Source organism: Harpia harpyja, chromosome 13 (genome assembly GCF_026419915.1).
Source record: "Harpia harpyja isolate bHarHar1 chromosome 13, bHarHar1 primary haplotype, whole genome shotgun sequence".
Lineage (NCBI taxonomy): Eukaryota > Metazoa > Chordata > Aves > Accipitriformes > Accipitridae > Harpia > Harpia harpyja.
In genome coordinates this window covers 28,382,295-28,396,484 of record NC_068952.1, presented here as the reverse complement: position 1 = coordinate 28,396,484, position 14,190 = coordinate 28,382,295, and the positions used below count along the sequence as shown (strand labels likewise).

The 14,190-nt window shown below is 42.0% G+C and overlaps 1 protein-coding gene across 1 annotated transcript; it reads right to left on the bottom strand.

Annotated features, from left to right (window-relative positions):
* Window positions 1-7,857: 7,857 nt before the first annotated feature.
* Window positions 7,858-13,872, bottom strand: DPY30 (dpy-30 histone methyltransferase complex regulatory subunit). The gene is made up of 5 exons (XM_052806830.1): window positions 13,669-13,872; window positions 13,062-13,133; window positions 12,930-12,977; window positions 11,432-11,574; window positions 7,858-8,152 (listed from the first exon to the last, which is right to left on the bottom strand). The coding sequence occupies exons 1-5, from the start codon at window positions 13,849-13,851 to the stop codon at window positions 8,080-8,082; spliced, it is 519 nt and encodes a 172-aa protein (XP_052662790.1). The 5' UTR covers window positions 13,852-13,872; the 3' UTR covers window positions 7,858-8,079.
* Between the last annotated feature and the right edge of the window lie 318 nt (window positions 13,873-14,190).

Genomic DNA, 14,190 nt, shown 5'->3' with positions numbered 1-14,190 from the left:
CTCGGTTTCTGCCTGTTCCTGCCAAAGCTTGTCATCCATAGTACTACAGGAGGAATTTCTGCTGTTTCCACTGGCAAGGGTGACTAGGATTTTTTCTTTGTTCCACATCACAGGTGGACATAATACCACTGAGCAGTGTTTAGGGATTTATGGTTCCTCTTTTTAAACTTCTGTCACCTCCTGATTGTGTGGATTGTCCAGCTCGTAGTTCACAAATGAGTTTCACCATGTCTAGTGCACACAGGTGACTTGGGGTTACAAAAGCGACCCAGCCGTGGATTGCTGTGAGGCCCCGTCTCTCTGCAGAGACGACTCACGGGTAACTGTGTAGACAGCTTAGCCCTGGGCCGTCTGATAAACCCTAAACTAAACAGGGCGGTGGCTGTGCCATTCAAAGAACCAAAACCTGAACTGAGCCTTGAAATCCCTTAACAAATAGTATGCCCTGAGTCTCAATCCAACCACTATTCAGTTTCCTGAGGAAGTAAAGTAAAAAAAACCCCAAAAACTGGAGGGTTTCAGCTTCAGTTTCAAATGACAACCTTGTGTATTCAAACAATCACAGACCAACAAAGGAAAGATAAGGGGCAACTCCACTCAGATATACATAATCCATTTAGGCATATATCATAATCCACTCAGACATAGTCATACGCACCATTCCACAAGTCAGGGGATAAAAACTCTTAAGATTCAGGTTGGAACTGAGGGAGTCACTTCTCCAACTATACAGTTGGCTTGTGAAGGAAACCCTTCCCCTCCTTGATCGGGACGCTGGTCAAGGTAGCTTCCCTGGGATTGAGAGCCCTTACCTGGAGGGGTAAGTGAATATTGTTTATGCTTTAAGTTTGTAAACACATGTGTGCTTGTGGTTGTCTGTAAATCGCTTGTGGTTGTAATAGTGTACTACTCTTGCCTTAAAAATTGCAATAGTGCATTCCCCCTTTGTATCTGTAAAACCTGCAATAGTGGCATGTTAAATCTGTAAGTGAAGTTCAAATAAATAATTTGCTTGAACCTTGCAGTTAAGTCTGTGAGTGAAGTTCAAGTCATTTGCTTGAACCTTGCAGTTAAGTCTTTTTCTGTCACACTGATCATGGATTGTTTCTTTGTTTAAGGGCTGGTGCGCTCCCTCAGTACCACATAACGTAGGCAGAAACAGAAAAGCAGGCAGCTCTTCAGTTAAATAGAAGATGGCGGTGCTGGGCTTCCTGGTGCTCAGGGCATAGAGGTACGGAAAGGTTCTAGCCACAGGCTGAGAAACTCGGCTGAGCTTTCAGCTGAAGGCTGTGAAGCATGGGTTAGGTTGGGAGATCCTCCTGCTTTGTGTGTAATTCTTCCAAGCACTGTTTGTGCAGGGAGAAGTAACAGGAGCACTTAACTGTTCAGAGCTATTATTTCAGTCATTTTTCTCTGATGTGCAGGGGAGAGTTGACACAACGCATGGACAATCCCCCCAGTCAGCATACCCTTGAAGCACAGACCACTGCTACACATGTATGTCTGTTGGCAGTTTGTTCCTTACCTGGAAGAAAAGCATGAAGGCAGATTGTGGCAAGAGTGACTTGCCAGTTAGTGTGCCCTTAGCGTGCAGTGTTTTCCTGGAGTAACATCCTCTGCCCAGCATGGGTGGCACATGTCTTCAGCTGGCCCAGCTTTCATAGAATCATAGAATCATTTCGGTTGGAAAAGACCTTCAAGATCATCAAGTCCAACCATTAACCATGCCCCCTAAACCATGCCCTGGAGTACCCTGTCCACTCGCTTTCTGAATACCTCCAGGGATGGTGACTCAACCACTTCCCTGGGCAGCCCATTCCAATGTTTGACAACCCTCTCAGTAAAAAAATTTTTCCTAATATCTAACCTAAATCTCCCTTGCCTCAACTTGAGGCCATTTCCTCTTGTCCTATCTCCAGCCACCTGACAGAAGAGACCAACACCCACCTCACTACAACCCCCTTTCAGGTAGTTGTAGAGAGCGATAAGGTCTCCCCTCAGCCTCCTCTTTTCTAGACTGAACAACCCCAGATCCCTCAGCTGCTCCTCATAAGACTTGTGCTCAAGGCCCCTCACCAACTTGGTTGCCCTTCTCTGGACACGCTCAAGCAGCTCAATGTCTTTCCTGTAGTGAGGGGCCCAAAACTGAACACAGGACTCGAGGTGCGGCCTCACCAGTGCCGAGTTCATGGTCTGTTGCTTCCTTGGTTTTTGCTCTGGTTGTCCTCCTGCATGTGGTTTATTTTGCTTTCTTTCCTATCATGCTTTTCACATTGTCCACTTCCTGTCTCCTCCCTTCTCAGGAAGATGTTCACTGTTACTCTAGCTTTTTCTGTTTATGAACTGTCATTCTGCATCTGAGGAACCTGCTGTTCCTAGCCGTCTTTCCTTCTACTGTTAAAAGCATGTCCCCCCAAACTGCATAGTCCTTTCAAGGGAAATATCTCCAGTTCCTATACAACGTAATAGCATCTAAGATAATATCAGTGGGTAATTATCCATCTTGTAAATACGTCAGTGTACACCAGAGAGAAAAGAAGGCCATGTGCTCTCCAGGAGATACTTCTCAACCACCCAGCAGCCTTTTATCAGTTTAGGCTCCTCTCAGAAAACTGGTTTATTATGCACAATTGCAAAGCAAACTTGAGAAGAGAGATAAAAGCACGTTGGGAAGAAGAACATGACACATTCCTAGTTAGTGTTGCACTAGTACTGCTGTAAACTACCCCATAATTATTCACACAGCATTTACATTTTGAGTCCTCGCTTAAAACTGTATTTGGATAGGGAACATTAGCAGAAGCGGTGCTGATACTGTTTTCATCATGCCTCTTTCTGTAGCAGCTGGCATTCTGTACTTCTGTGATCTAGGCTATGTAGTCACTCTTAAAATGAATTCTGGCTATGAAATAGAATAGGGAACACAAGCTAAGGCTTGGCTAAGAATAATTTGTTACGTAATTAGTACAATTATAAGAATAAATCAAAACCTGTATTCTATCAAGCACGGTAGGCATAGGGATTCTTCTCATGTATTTCCTTTCTAACCTACTGGTTTCAACTGCTTGTATCTTTCAGAGTTTTTCAGATTTTTCATTTGTTTGAAAGCAGCTCTTTTATTTCTAGAAAGTCTGATGGGGAGAGAGAAGTTCTTTTGATCAGACTGCATTTACAGTGACAGCACGTCAGAAAATAAAATGGATAGCTCAAAGACCTGTACTGATTTTGGAGAAAGTCCTTGATAAATCGGAGGTGCAAAAAAAAGATTTGGCAAGTCAAACTTTATTTTTAGGTGGTAAAGGCTTGAAGATTTAGAACCCTTTGATCAGAATTGCTTTTAGTGGGAAATCCTTTCTTCTGTCACTGTCCCCTTCAAGGTAAAAAGATAATATTCTCGGTAGAAGCATTTAAAAAGGCAGACTTCAAAATACTGCATGAGTCACATATAATTCTTTCACAGTTACTGAAGAGTAACTTCTGGATATTGGATCTAAAATAGTCATCTTGGAAGGTGTGCTGTGGTATTAACCAGGCATTCCGTTTTATTTTCTGCTGAATTTTACTGCCCTTCAGAGCATATACTGACTCAGCTAGGGTAGTGTGGAGAAAACTGAAAAATAGTTGTTCAAGAATCAAGAGACAATGGCTTTCAGCTACTTAGCAGGGGCCTGTCTAAGGCTGCCATTTTCAGTTATTTCTTCAAGCTTTTATTCTACATCTATTAATAACTTGTAGCCCCTTACATCTGTTCTCCATTTTATTGATAAGTTCCTCATTTTTATAAATGTAAAATCACTTGGGTTTTAATTTGTACTTCAAAATTAAATACATTTACCTTGAAGCCCTCAGAACTGGTGTTTCCTGTGGAAAAATAGTACTTCTTTCTTTCTGGATTAAACGGGGATAGCAAGTGTCTGTCAAAGTCTCTTCACAGAATTTTCATTGTTTTGTAGTGGGGAGAGTTTAAAACAAGTAAATGCTTTGAAAATTTGGACTTTATCATTACTTCCCCAACTTTGAGAACTGGATTATTCAGATATGATCTGATTATTCAGGTGATAGTAACTTGCTATCTTCTTCCCATTACAGAGTATTCTTGATGCAGCAGATCCCAACTGGTGAAGCCAATTTAACAAGTAAAGGAATATGGTTGCACTTATTGACTTGTCATGCCTTTGCAAGAATCACTAAAATTTATTTCTTAGAGCTGGTGAGTTCACTGCTGCTAGTAACATTTCAGCTTATTTTCTTGGAGGGAGCTGCCCAGAAAAACAGCTGTAGTAAATCTTCTAACATCATCACCTTGTGAACATGACACTTTCATTCTCTTGAACTAGCTTAGATGGGAAGACAACAGCAAGTGACACTGTATACCAAAGGGTGGCACCTACAGCTGAGTCGGTGGCATGCTGCTGGCAGGGACAGCTCGCCTTAGGACTGGTACTCATACTTTAAGGTTGTAGGTTGATGCAAGAGCTGTCAGAAACCCAGCATGTTTACAAGCTTTTGTGTAGCTGCTTGGAGGGTGTTACTGTAAGCTGAGAAATCTGATGGTATTCTGAATTCAGGCATGGTGATATATTATAGGACAATTGCTCTGTCTGAGGAAGATAAAGAGTTGAGCTGCTGCTTTTTGTATGGTCTCACACAAATTCTTGACATAGAAATTGGGGATCAGCATAGATTTTTTTGTTCTCCCCACCCCCCAAGTGTAACAATTCTTACAATCTTGTGATGTTGTCACCTATGGATGAAACCTTGGAAAGCCGCTTTAGCAATAAAAATAGCAATACCAAGTCTTTATGGTGTCTCCTTGTCTTCACTTAAATGTTATTATTCGTTCCAGAAAGTCAAAACACTGTTGTTAAAATCCTTTCAGTGTCTTTTTTAAGTGTCAGTGTTTGATGGAGACTGTGTTCACCACAATGCAATAGAATTAGTAACCTCATTCCACAATTTCTTTGCATTTTCTAAAATGGAGCTTTTTAGGCTTGGTTTGGGGTTTGCAGGTTTCTTTCCATTTTTTTTGTTCCCCAATCTTGCTGCTCTTGGACTACACTAATTCAATGTTTCCCTCTTAGCATATTGAGAAATAATGTAAAATACTGAGAGCCTTCCTACTACGAGTAACAGCCAGATCTCATTCCAGCCCCTGCAATTTAGCAGAGAATTGAAAATGGAAGTTTTCTCCTCTGAAGGATCTATCTTCTGGCCACTCTTACACCCATGTATCTAAGCTATTAAAGAAGAAAAGCTGTTAAAACAAGTTAAACAAACAAAATCTTAAGATTACCATAGGAAAGTCATCTAGATGTCAGAGAACTACAGGAAAATATCATTTGTGCAGTGGGCCACCTAATATACTGCAAATACAGTGGATGCCTTTAAGTCATTGCAGGAGCAAGTCAAATGAGAGTCCTAAGTCTCTTTTTTTTGTGAATTTATGCATAATTACCAAAAAGTTAGGCAGCCTTTAATGTCACACAGGAAAAACCCCAACCCTTGCAGCAAAGAATTTAATTTACAAGGTTTTAACTGCTTGCTATGTTAAAGCAATTAGCTAAGAAATACAGAATGGAGATGGGAATGGTACAATGGCAATATTGAAGTTTATTTGAATAAAAATTTAGGATTTTGATTAATTGAGCAACTGTTGGAAGCCAAGTTTACCATTTCTGTGACTGTCAAACAAATTATGGTCATTCTCCTGGTCTATTAAAAACTGGGCTGTGCTTAATCTAGATTCCAGTATCCAATGCTAGTGAACAACATTGATAATGCTCCTTGTTACAAGTTTCAGAAAACAAAAACAGGAATTGAGGGGTGTGTCTAGTCCCTGTACCCATTGCCAATTACCTAGCAATCCAGTTCTCCAGCTACCGTATTCCTATTTTCAGAGCTTTGCTAGTATTTTTTCACAACATATTGTTTACTGTCTTAATTCTAGCTTTTTCTTCCAATCCCCAGTCTTCTGTTGCGGCTTCTTATATTGTACCCCTGAGGTCTGTGGACTTTACCCCTACTGAGATTACAGGAAAAATAAACAAGGGGTCAGAAAAAGATGTTAAGAATGGCGGGGTGGGTGCGGGGAAGAGGTGTTAGTAAACCCAAAGGAAAAAAAATCAGAATACCTGCTATTTTACTGGGTAGATTAGGACTGTCTTGGACATTAGGAAAAGGTTCTTCAGTGAGAGGGTGGTCAGTCACTGGAACAGGCTCCGCAGGGAAGTGGTCATGGCACCAAGCCTGTCAAGAGTTCAAGGAGCATCTGGATGATGCTCTTAGTCATATGGTTCAGTTTTATGTAGTCCTGTGAGCAGCAGGGAGTTGGACTTGATGATCCTTATGGGTCCCTTCCAACTCAAGATACTCTATGATTCTATCTTTGATACTGAAAGAATGCTCCAACTACGGGTAGCAGTACAGAGAATTGAATTACAGAACCTTTACAAGTCCCTTCAAACTTTATTGTGTGTTTCAGTTAAATCCAGCACACCAGTCACAGGAGATCAATGACAAATGCTGAAGAGCACACCTCATTAATGTAAATATCTGAAATGTTGGACACTGTCTGCAGGTGATCTTTTCAGCTGCTGAATCTAATTGTTTAACTAAACCCATTTCCTGATGTTCTGAAGCAACTTTTCTGCTCTCTACTTCACAGAATAGAATCACAGAATGGTTTGGGTTGGAAGGGACCTTAAAGATCATCTAGTTCCAAGCCCCCTGCCATGAGCAGGGACACCTTCCACTAGACCAGGTTGCTCAAAGCCCCATCCAACCTGGCCTTGAACACTTCCAGGGATGGGGCATCCACAACCTCTCTGGGCAACCTGTTGCAGTGCCTCACCACCCTCACAGTGAAGAATCTCTTCCTAATATCTAATCTAAATCTACCCTCTTTCAGTTTAAAACCGTTACCCTTGTCCTATCACTAGAATCCCTGTTAAAGACTCCCTTCCCATCTTTCCTGTAGGCCCCCTTTAAGTACTGGAAGGCCACTGTAAGATCTCCCCAGAGCCTTTTCTTCTCCAGGCTGAACAACCCCAACTCTCTCAGCCTGTCCTCATAGGGGAGGTGCTCCAGCCCCTCGATCATCTGTGGCCCTCCTCTGGACTTGCTCCAACAAGTCCATGTCTTATGTTGGGGGCCCCACAGATGAACACAGTACTCCACATGGGATCTAAGGAGAGTGGAGTACAGGGGGAGAATTATCTCCCTCGACCTGCTGGCCACGCTTTCGATGCAGCCCAGGATGCGACTGGCTTTCTGGGCTGCAAGCGCACATTGCTGGCTCATATTCAGTTTTCCATCCACTAAGACACCCGAGTCCTTCTCCTCAGGGCTGCTCTCAATCCACTCCTCGCCCAGCCTGTATTTGTGCTTGGGATTGCCCCAACCCACGTGCAGGACCTTGCACTTGGCCTTCTTGAACTTCCATGAGGTTCGCGTGGGCCCACCTCTCAAGCCTGTCAAGGTCCCTCTGGATGGCATTCCTTCCCTCCAGCGCACTGACCGCACCACACAGCTCGGTGTTGTCAGCAACTTGCTGAGGGTGCACTCAATCCCACTGTCCATGCTGCCAACAAAGATGTTAAACAGCACCAGTCCCAATACCCACCACCCCTGAGGAATGCCACTTATCACTCGTACTTATTACTTCCTCACAATAAATTCTAACGGCTCTTAATTTGTTTGCTTTCTGTCTAGGCATGTTGCATGTGGAGGGTGCTATATGAAATCAAATTAAGTTATATACATTATCACCCATGTGCTTCCCATAATAAATTGTTCCCCTTTGTTTCATGCTTTCAGGTGATGTAGCCACATGGAATTACTCAGACTTTCATCCAGCAGTGCAGTTTCAGTACTTTATTTTGAAAGTCTCTTAATAGCTAGTTTAAAACAAGTGAACAAATTAAATGTAAAGTGTTCTTTATTAAATAACTCAAACAGTAAAGCAAACTGTGCGATTAAGAAAGACAACATCATGGTTCCAAAGGATTTTTACAGCAGAAAACAAATTGCGGCAAATGAGCATTTCAGTCTAGCAGCCAAATTGTCATCATTTTTATGGAGTTAATTTCGGTCCTCAAATTGTGACTTGTTTTTTAAAAGATATGCTGCTAGAAATTCAATGGGATTTGGCGGTCTGTAAAGAAAAAAAGTAAATCAAAAGCAATTATTTTTTTTAATATTAAATTAGGTAGCTGAAGAACTAATCACCTTCCCTTAAAAGCAACATAACTCCTCCGAAACACTTCTAAGCATTGATTTAGGGATGACCAACTACCTAGAGTTACTCTGTAAGTTTCCAGTTTATGTCTGATAAGAAAGTTTTTAATAAGGAGTCTTAGTCACCCTTGGTTCAATGTTACTAAATTGCTAGAACAGTTACATACCTAGAACTAGGCTATAATCTGTAAACGTAAGTACTGTATGTACATCATTGGAAGTTACATGCATTTGCCTATCTCTTTAACTCATGCTCTATAAAGTAAAAATCTGTCAGTGCTTTCTTGCTTCATTTTCATCAAATGGTTATTTAGTAGCTTTGTGCTTAGAGCCGTTTTCATGGTTTCTGGCAACTGAAATGAACACAACAAAATGTCAACAAAAACTTCAAGTTTGAGAAGTGCTGTAACTTGCAAGTAGTCAATAATAAACACTTTTGATCACTGGCCTTAGTCTGTAAGTTTTTTTTAAAAAGCTCCTCCAGCTACAGTACATGAATCCTGCTAATCTGGATTCTGTCCACAGAATACATAACAAACTTACTTATTCCACACTGAGTCAGACCAAAGGTCTGGCATTGAGCAAATATGCCTATAAAGAGCATAAAAAAAAATGGAAGAAGTGCGCAGAGATACTTCTCTGGACCATCCTCCTGTTGGCTTCCAAGCATGTACAAGTTTTCTGAGCTAGCAGCTTTAATAGTCGTGGGTGGATTCCTCTACAACTTTGACCAGTTGCCCCCTGAGCCCAAATAAAATGTTAATGTCTTCAACCTGAGGCAAAAAATTATATAGCTTAATTATGTGACCTGTGAAGGATCGCTTCCTTTTGTTCATTATGAATTTACTACCTGCGTCGCTTAATTAGATTACTGTATCACAAGAGATAATAAACAATGCATCCCAATTCATCATCTGATGATGATTTAACAGATTCCTAATATATTCTCTCACAGAGGTCTCTTTTCTAGGTATCATCTATTCAGTCACTTCATATACAGATAGCAGTACATTCTTCTGACCACCTTGTCACTCCTCTTAATTTTTCATATTCTACCAGAAAACGGGAATTGGAATTACACAGAATATTAAAAATACAAGAACATTATAAATTTAAATAGTGACATTATGCTTGTTTTTACCCCTTCAATTTCTAAGTCCTACCATTCAGAGTTTATTTTTGATTGAGCAATGCACTGACATATACATTTAACAGTTTAAAGATTTTTTTTTCACAGGGGTAATTGTCAATTCAGAATCTATCATTTTGTCACTTGCATTAGGGTATTTATTACCCTCCTAGGTGCATCATTTTCTGTTTATTGGTATTCAATCTTTCACTTTTTGTGAGTTTCAATTTTTCATAGCAGTCTTCCATAGTTTCACATCAAGTTTATGAAGTTCCTGTACAATTACTTATAACTGATCAACTTAAAAAAAACCCCGAACAGAAAACAAAACACAAAAAAACCCCAATCTGTTCTGTAAAACTCAGTATCATTAATAAATTTTGTCAGGCACTTCTTCAAATTGTTATAAATAATCCTTTCCAGGATTCTAGTGTTGAGCTCATTTCACCATGAAAATTCACCATTTGCTTCTACTCTCTCTCATATCTTCCAGTCAGTTCCTTGGCCATATAAAGGCTTTTCCTTTAATCCCACAGCAGCTAACTCTCTCTAAAAGCTTTTAGTGAATGACAGTGCCAGAAACCTTTTGGAAATTTAAAGACTGTATCATTTGGATTCCTGTTTACATGTGCTCACTGACTCCTTCAGTGAGCTCCAAGAGACTTGCAAGACCTGACAAAAGTTGTGTTAACTCCTCCTAAATATGTCATTTATCCATATGCTCACTATCCTGGATGGTAATTTCTACTGAATTCCAGGCACAGTCATCAGATGTGCTGGACTGTTCCCTGAACATCTCTATATTTCTTAGAGAAAGAAATCAGCATCCATTAGTTACTTTCCAGTTCAATTTTAAGCCGAAGATTATACAGCAGAGCTGGTAGTTCAGCTTTTTCACCTCTGAGGTTTTAATATGCTCAACTGAATAGCCAATTTGACCTTGGAAGTTTGATACTGTTAGTTTTTTTCCTATATATTCCCCAACCTCTTCTATTGATGTTCCAGTTTCACTCCTGTGATGAGTCCCCACAAAGAACAGCTCCTTCCATAGTGAACAAAGGTTTTTAAAAAAAAAAAAAAAAATAGTTTGTCTGTAACACAAGTATCCGGACTGTAAGTGTGGGGTATCCACCTCAGGCTGTGTTTTACATTCAGTCTGCAGTAGAACTCCCACAGGTGTCAACTGAAGATCTGCACACTGCTCAGGTGTACACACAGGGTGTACCTTCCTCGATGCACTTTTGCCTAATTAGCTGTCTGTACAACGCAGTTCAAATTCACAACTCCTTCTGAGGTTAAGACACTGCTGATGGTTGTTCTGGCTGTAGGTACTGTGATGCGATTATGGTCATCGATACCAGCTTTTGATAATGTTATTTCGGCAAAATTGAGAAATGCTTACATGCAGTATAACTCACCAATAGTTCGGATACACCAAAAGGCTAGAAATTAATTTGGATAAGATGAACAACTGTTTGCTATTATTGAAGAATACCCTTCTACATTGACTAATAAGAGATTTGGGGCACCTTGACAGCATCATCTTTACTCAAAGGATAAACTATCAGTTTGCTTCTTACTGGGTTGACAGTGCAGGGTCTGCCTCATCCTTTAGAAAGTGTTTTAATCTCCAACAAAGATGCATGTCAGACCTGATGTGTCTGTCTGGTCTTTCTTTTAAATGGCAAACAGAACTCTTTACAATTCCACACTACAAAAATCTTGTTCAAAACTAGAACAACTTCTTGCTTTGCTTCTATAAGGTGAATTATGTGATAAAATTAGTAAAAAAAACCACAAACATTTTTCCCTCCAAAACCTTCGCAATAGCATACCTCATTGGGTATTCAATAAATAACTCTTACCACAGCATATGCACTTAAGTGAGGAACACGTCCTGCATGGTCATAGTAATTCATAGGTTCATAAACCTGCTCTAATGACTTTCTTACAACTAACAAACTAGCAAAACCACGCCTGGTGTGCGAGGTCTGAAAAGGTGACATACCACCCGAGTTTGAGACCTACTTTCTTCCTAAGAACAAAAGGAACATTGAGGCATCTTACCTCTCTTTTGCCAGAACAGCCAGTCCCTGTAGCAAGATAGGTACAACTGTCTGATCCAAGTAGGCACGTGTGGGTAACGACTGAAGATCCACCTTCTGCTTTGATGTTTTCTCTGCATTTATTTTCTCATTTTCTACTATCCTCTGAAGTAGGAAAAAAAAAAAAAAGAGAACGAACATTGGTAATAGCAGCCACCTTGAAGCGTGAGTCACTTTGAAGTGTGAGTGCAAACAAAGTACCCATCTCTCTGCAATTCACTGGCAATAACTTTATTACACCTTTTAAGAAAATTTAAGTCCATATTTTTCCTTGCACAAAAACCCAAGCCAGAGGAGCCTTCTGTTAAATTATTTTGGGGAAACAATGTCAGGAAGTCGTGAGTTTTCTAAAACAGAAGAGACCCAATCTCTATCATTTTTATTTCTGCTTTTGCATTCACAGATTTAAATTCTACACCACTGCAACAGGAACGACTACTAACAACAGTGGTCTCAATTAAATGGTTCCTGTATGCACGCACTTCTAACACAAAATGCTAAAAGCACAAGAAATTCAGGTGAAGTCTGACAAAGGGTACTATTAAAGTCAAGCACTTTGAGACTGTGCTCTACTAAAGTATAGATGGACGCTTTAAAGAAAACATATGCAAAATGCTTCCAGGTGCCTTTTGGTCAAAAAGTGCTGAATCACCTTACACCATTAACTGTAGTTAAAAAAGGATACCCTACCACTGCTAGTAAACCAAACGTATTCAGTGCAACATACATGAGTCTACCGATACAGAACCAACATATACTATGCATTAGGGTTCTGTAGTGGAAGCTGAGGCATACAGACAAGCAGCTATCAGGGAGATGAGTCACAAAGGACGTTTAAGAAAAGTTTCTGCAAAAGCTTAGCATAGAGTAGGAACTTAGAGAGAGATTGAAGGCATTTCTTTAATAAGGAATAGTAAATACATGTCATAGAGTTATTATTCTAACCCACACTGTTAGCAAGAGCAGAGAGAATGGATTGTGGCTACTCTTTCTCAGCGTAAGTAATTAAAGATAGCTTGGATTATTCTGATCCCGTATTTCTAAGAATCCCTCCCTTTGATACTTCTATAGAAATGCCATCAACTACTCCTGTTCCCCTCCCTGTAATAAAATTCTGGCTGGCTTTTTGTGGCATAATATATTATATACAGATATATACATATATATATATATAAAAAAAATAGATAGTGATGGAATAGATAACAATCATAGGATTCTTCCAAAAAACTCCACCTCATTAAAAGGTTCATACTTCAGTACCATTTAGTATAACGGAAGCAACACAACAGAAAATGTATTAACAGCCAGTTATGCAAGGGGCTAGTATCTATTGGTTCAGTTTCCATCTAACTTTCTTGGGAACATTACATTTGCTGAAGTTAGACTCAAGACTGAACATTTTTCCCCTTGATCAGGAATGTGACTTCCACTGTACTTTACAGCAAAAAAATCTTTGTTACCTCTACATTTTCAGTGAGACCGTATTCAGAATGGGGATTTTCTGGAACCTGTAAAATAACACACAGTCAGCAAAGTGAAAATGCTCCTTTCATGCATGTAGTGTTATGCACATAAAACATTTCTTGCAATACCTGCGGCTGTCCCTCCATAATCTGTTCTGCCTCCATGATGTGAAAAGTGGAATTTGCTGGACGTACAGTAATCTTGGAAAGCAATAAAAAAATTGGTCAGCAGGCTGAGATGAAGACCAGTGTTAGCTGACTTGATGTTGCATCACTCGGTCACTAAGGCACAATTACTAGAGAGCAAACGGAGTGGATCTGTGCTCCCCCCCCGCCAAACTTGTACCCGTTTTTCCCGCACGCAGCATCGAGAAGCGCCTTAAGGTTCGCGTGACGTCCGCGGAAGAAAACGGCACCGGGGTTAGAAAATACGGCATTCGTCATTTAAAACAAGAGTCCCCAGCGGCGGCCCGCTCCCCTGCCCGGCCGGGAGCACCCGCGGGAAGGCGGAGACACCCCCTCCCTAGCTGGCTGCCTGCCTGCCTTCCCTGCCCGCCGCGCCAGGCTACGCTACAGCGCCAGTGCCCCGGGACCCCCCGCCGGCCGGGCCTGGCCGGGGCCCCGCCGCACCGCGGGCCACGTGCGGGCGCCACCGGGGGGCGGCCCGGGCCATGCCCCAACCAACCCGCGGGGAAAAGGCGACACCCCCCCCCCCCCCCCCCGCCGCCGCTCTCACCCGCCAGTGGGTCCGGGGCTCGGCGGGGCGGGAGACCGGCACTGTGGCGGGACACCGAAAGCCTCTCCACAGCAACCGGAGCCGCTGCCGCTGTCGTAAATTGTTTTGACGTAAGTGAAACGGTCGTGCTGCCGCCGCCGAACCCCAGCGAACTGCGCCTGCGCAGGGTGAGGCCCCGCCCATCCCTGAGAGCCGGCCTGCGGGGAGGGGGAAAACAGCGAGTTCGAGCGGCCGGTGAATGATGTCATCCCTGAGCGGGGCCTTCTCCCTCCTCAGCGCCCTCCCCATTGGCCGGTGGGCGCGGTTCGCTGGGCGGTGCGGGTCGCGCGGCGGTTCTTCAAGCGCCAGAGAGCGGCTGTGGCGCTGCCGCTCGGTAAGGTGGCCGGCATTACACTAAGCGGCGCTGACTGAGGCTTTTTATTTTTTTAAAGTAATTTTCCTTACTGAAGCGGAGGCTCTGGCCTGACCTCTGTTAACCGTTTTGAGGTGCAGCCGGAGGAGCCTTGACTAAGGGCAGTCGTG

Coding starts and splice junctions, on each gene's coding strand:
- DPY30 (XM_052806830.1), bottom strand. CDS start 13,851: ATGGGCGGGGCCTCACCCTGCGCAGGCGCAGTTCGCTGGGGTTCGGCG. Junction 13,134..13,668: donor AGCCCCGGACCCACTGGCGG/GTGAGAGCGGCG, acceptor TTGCTTTCCAAG/ATTACTGTACGTCCAGCAAA. Junction 12,978..13,061: donor TTATGGAGGGACAGCCGCAG/GTATTGCAAGAA, acceptor GTTATTTTACAG/GTTCCAGAAAATCCCCATTC.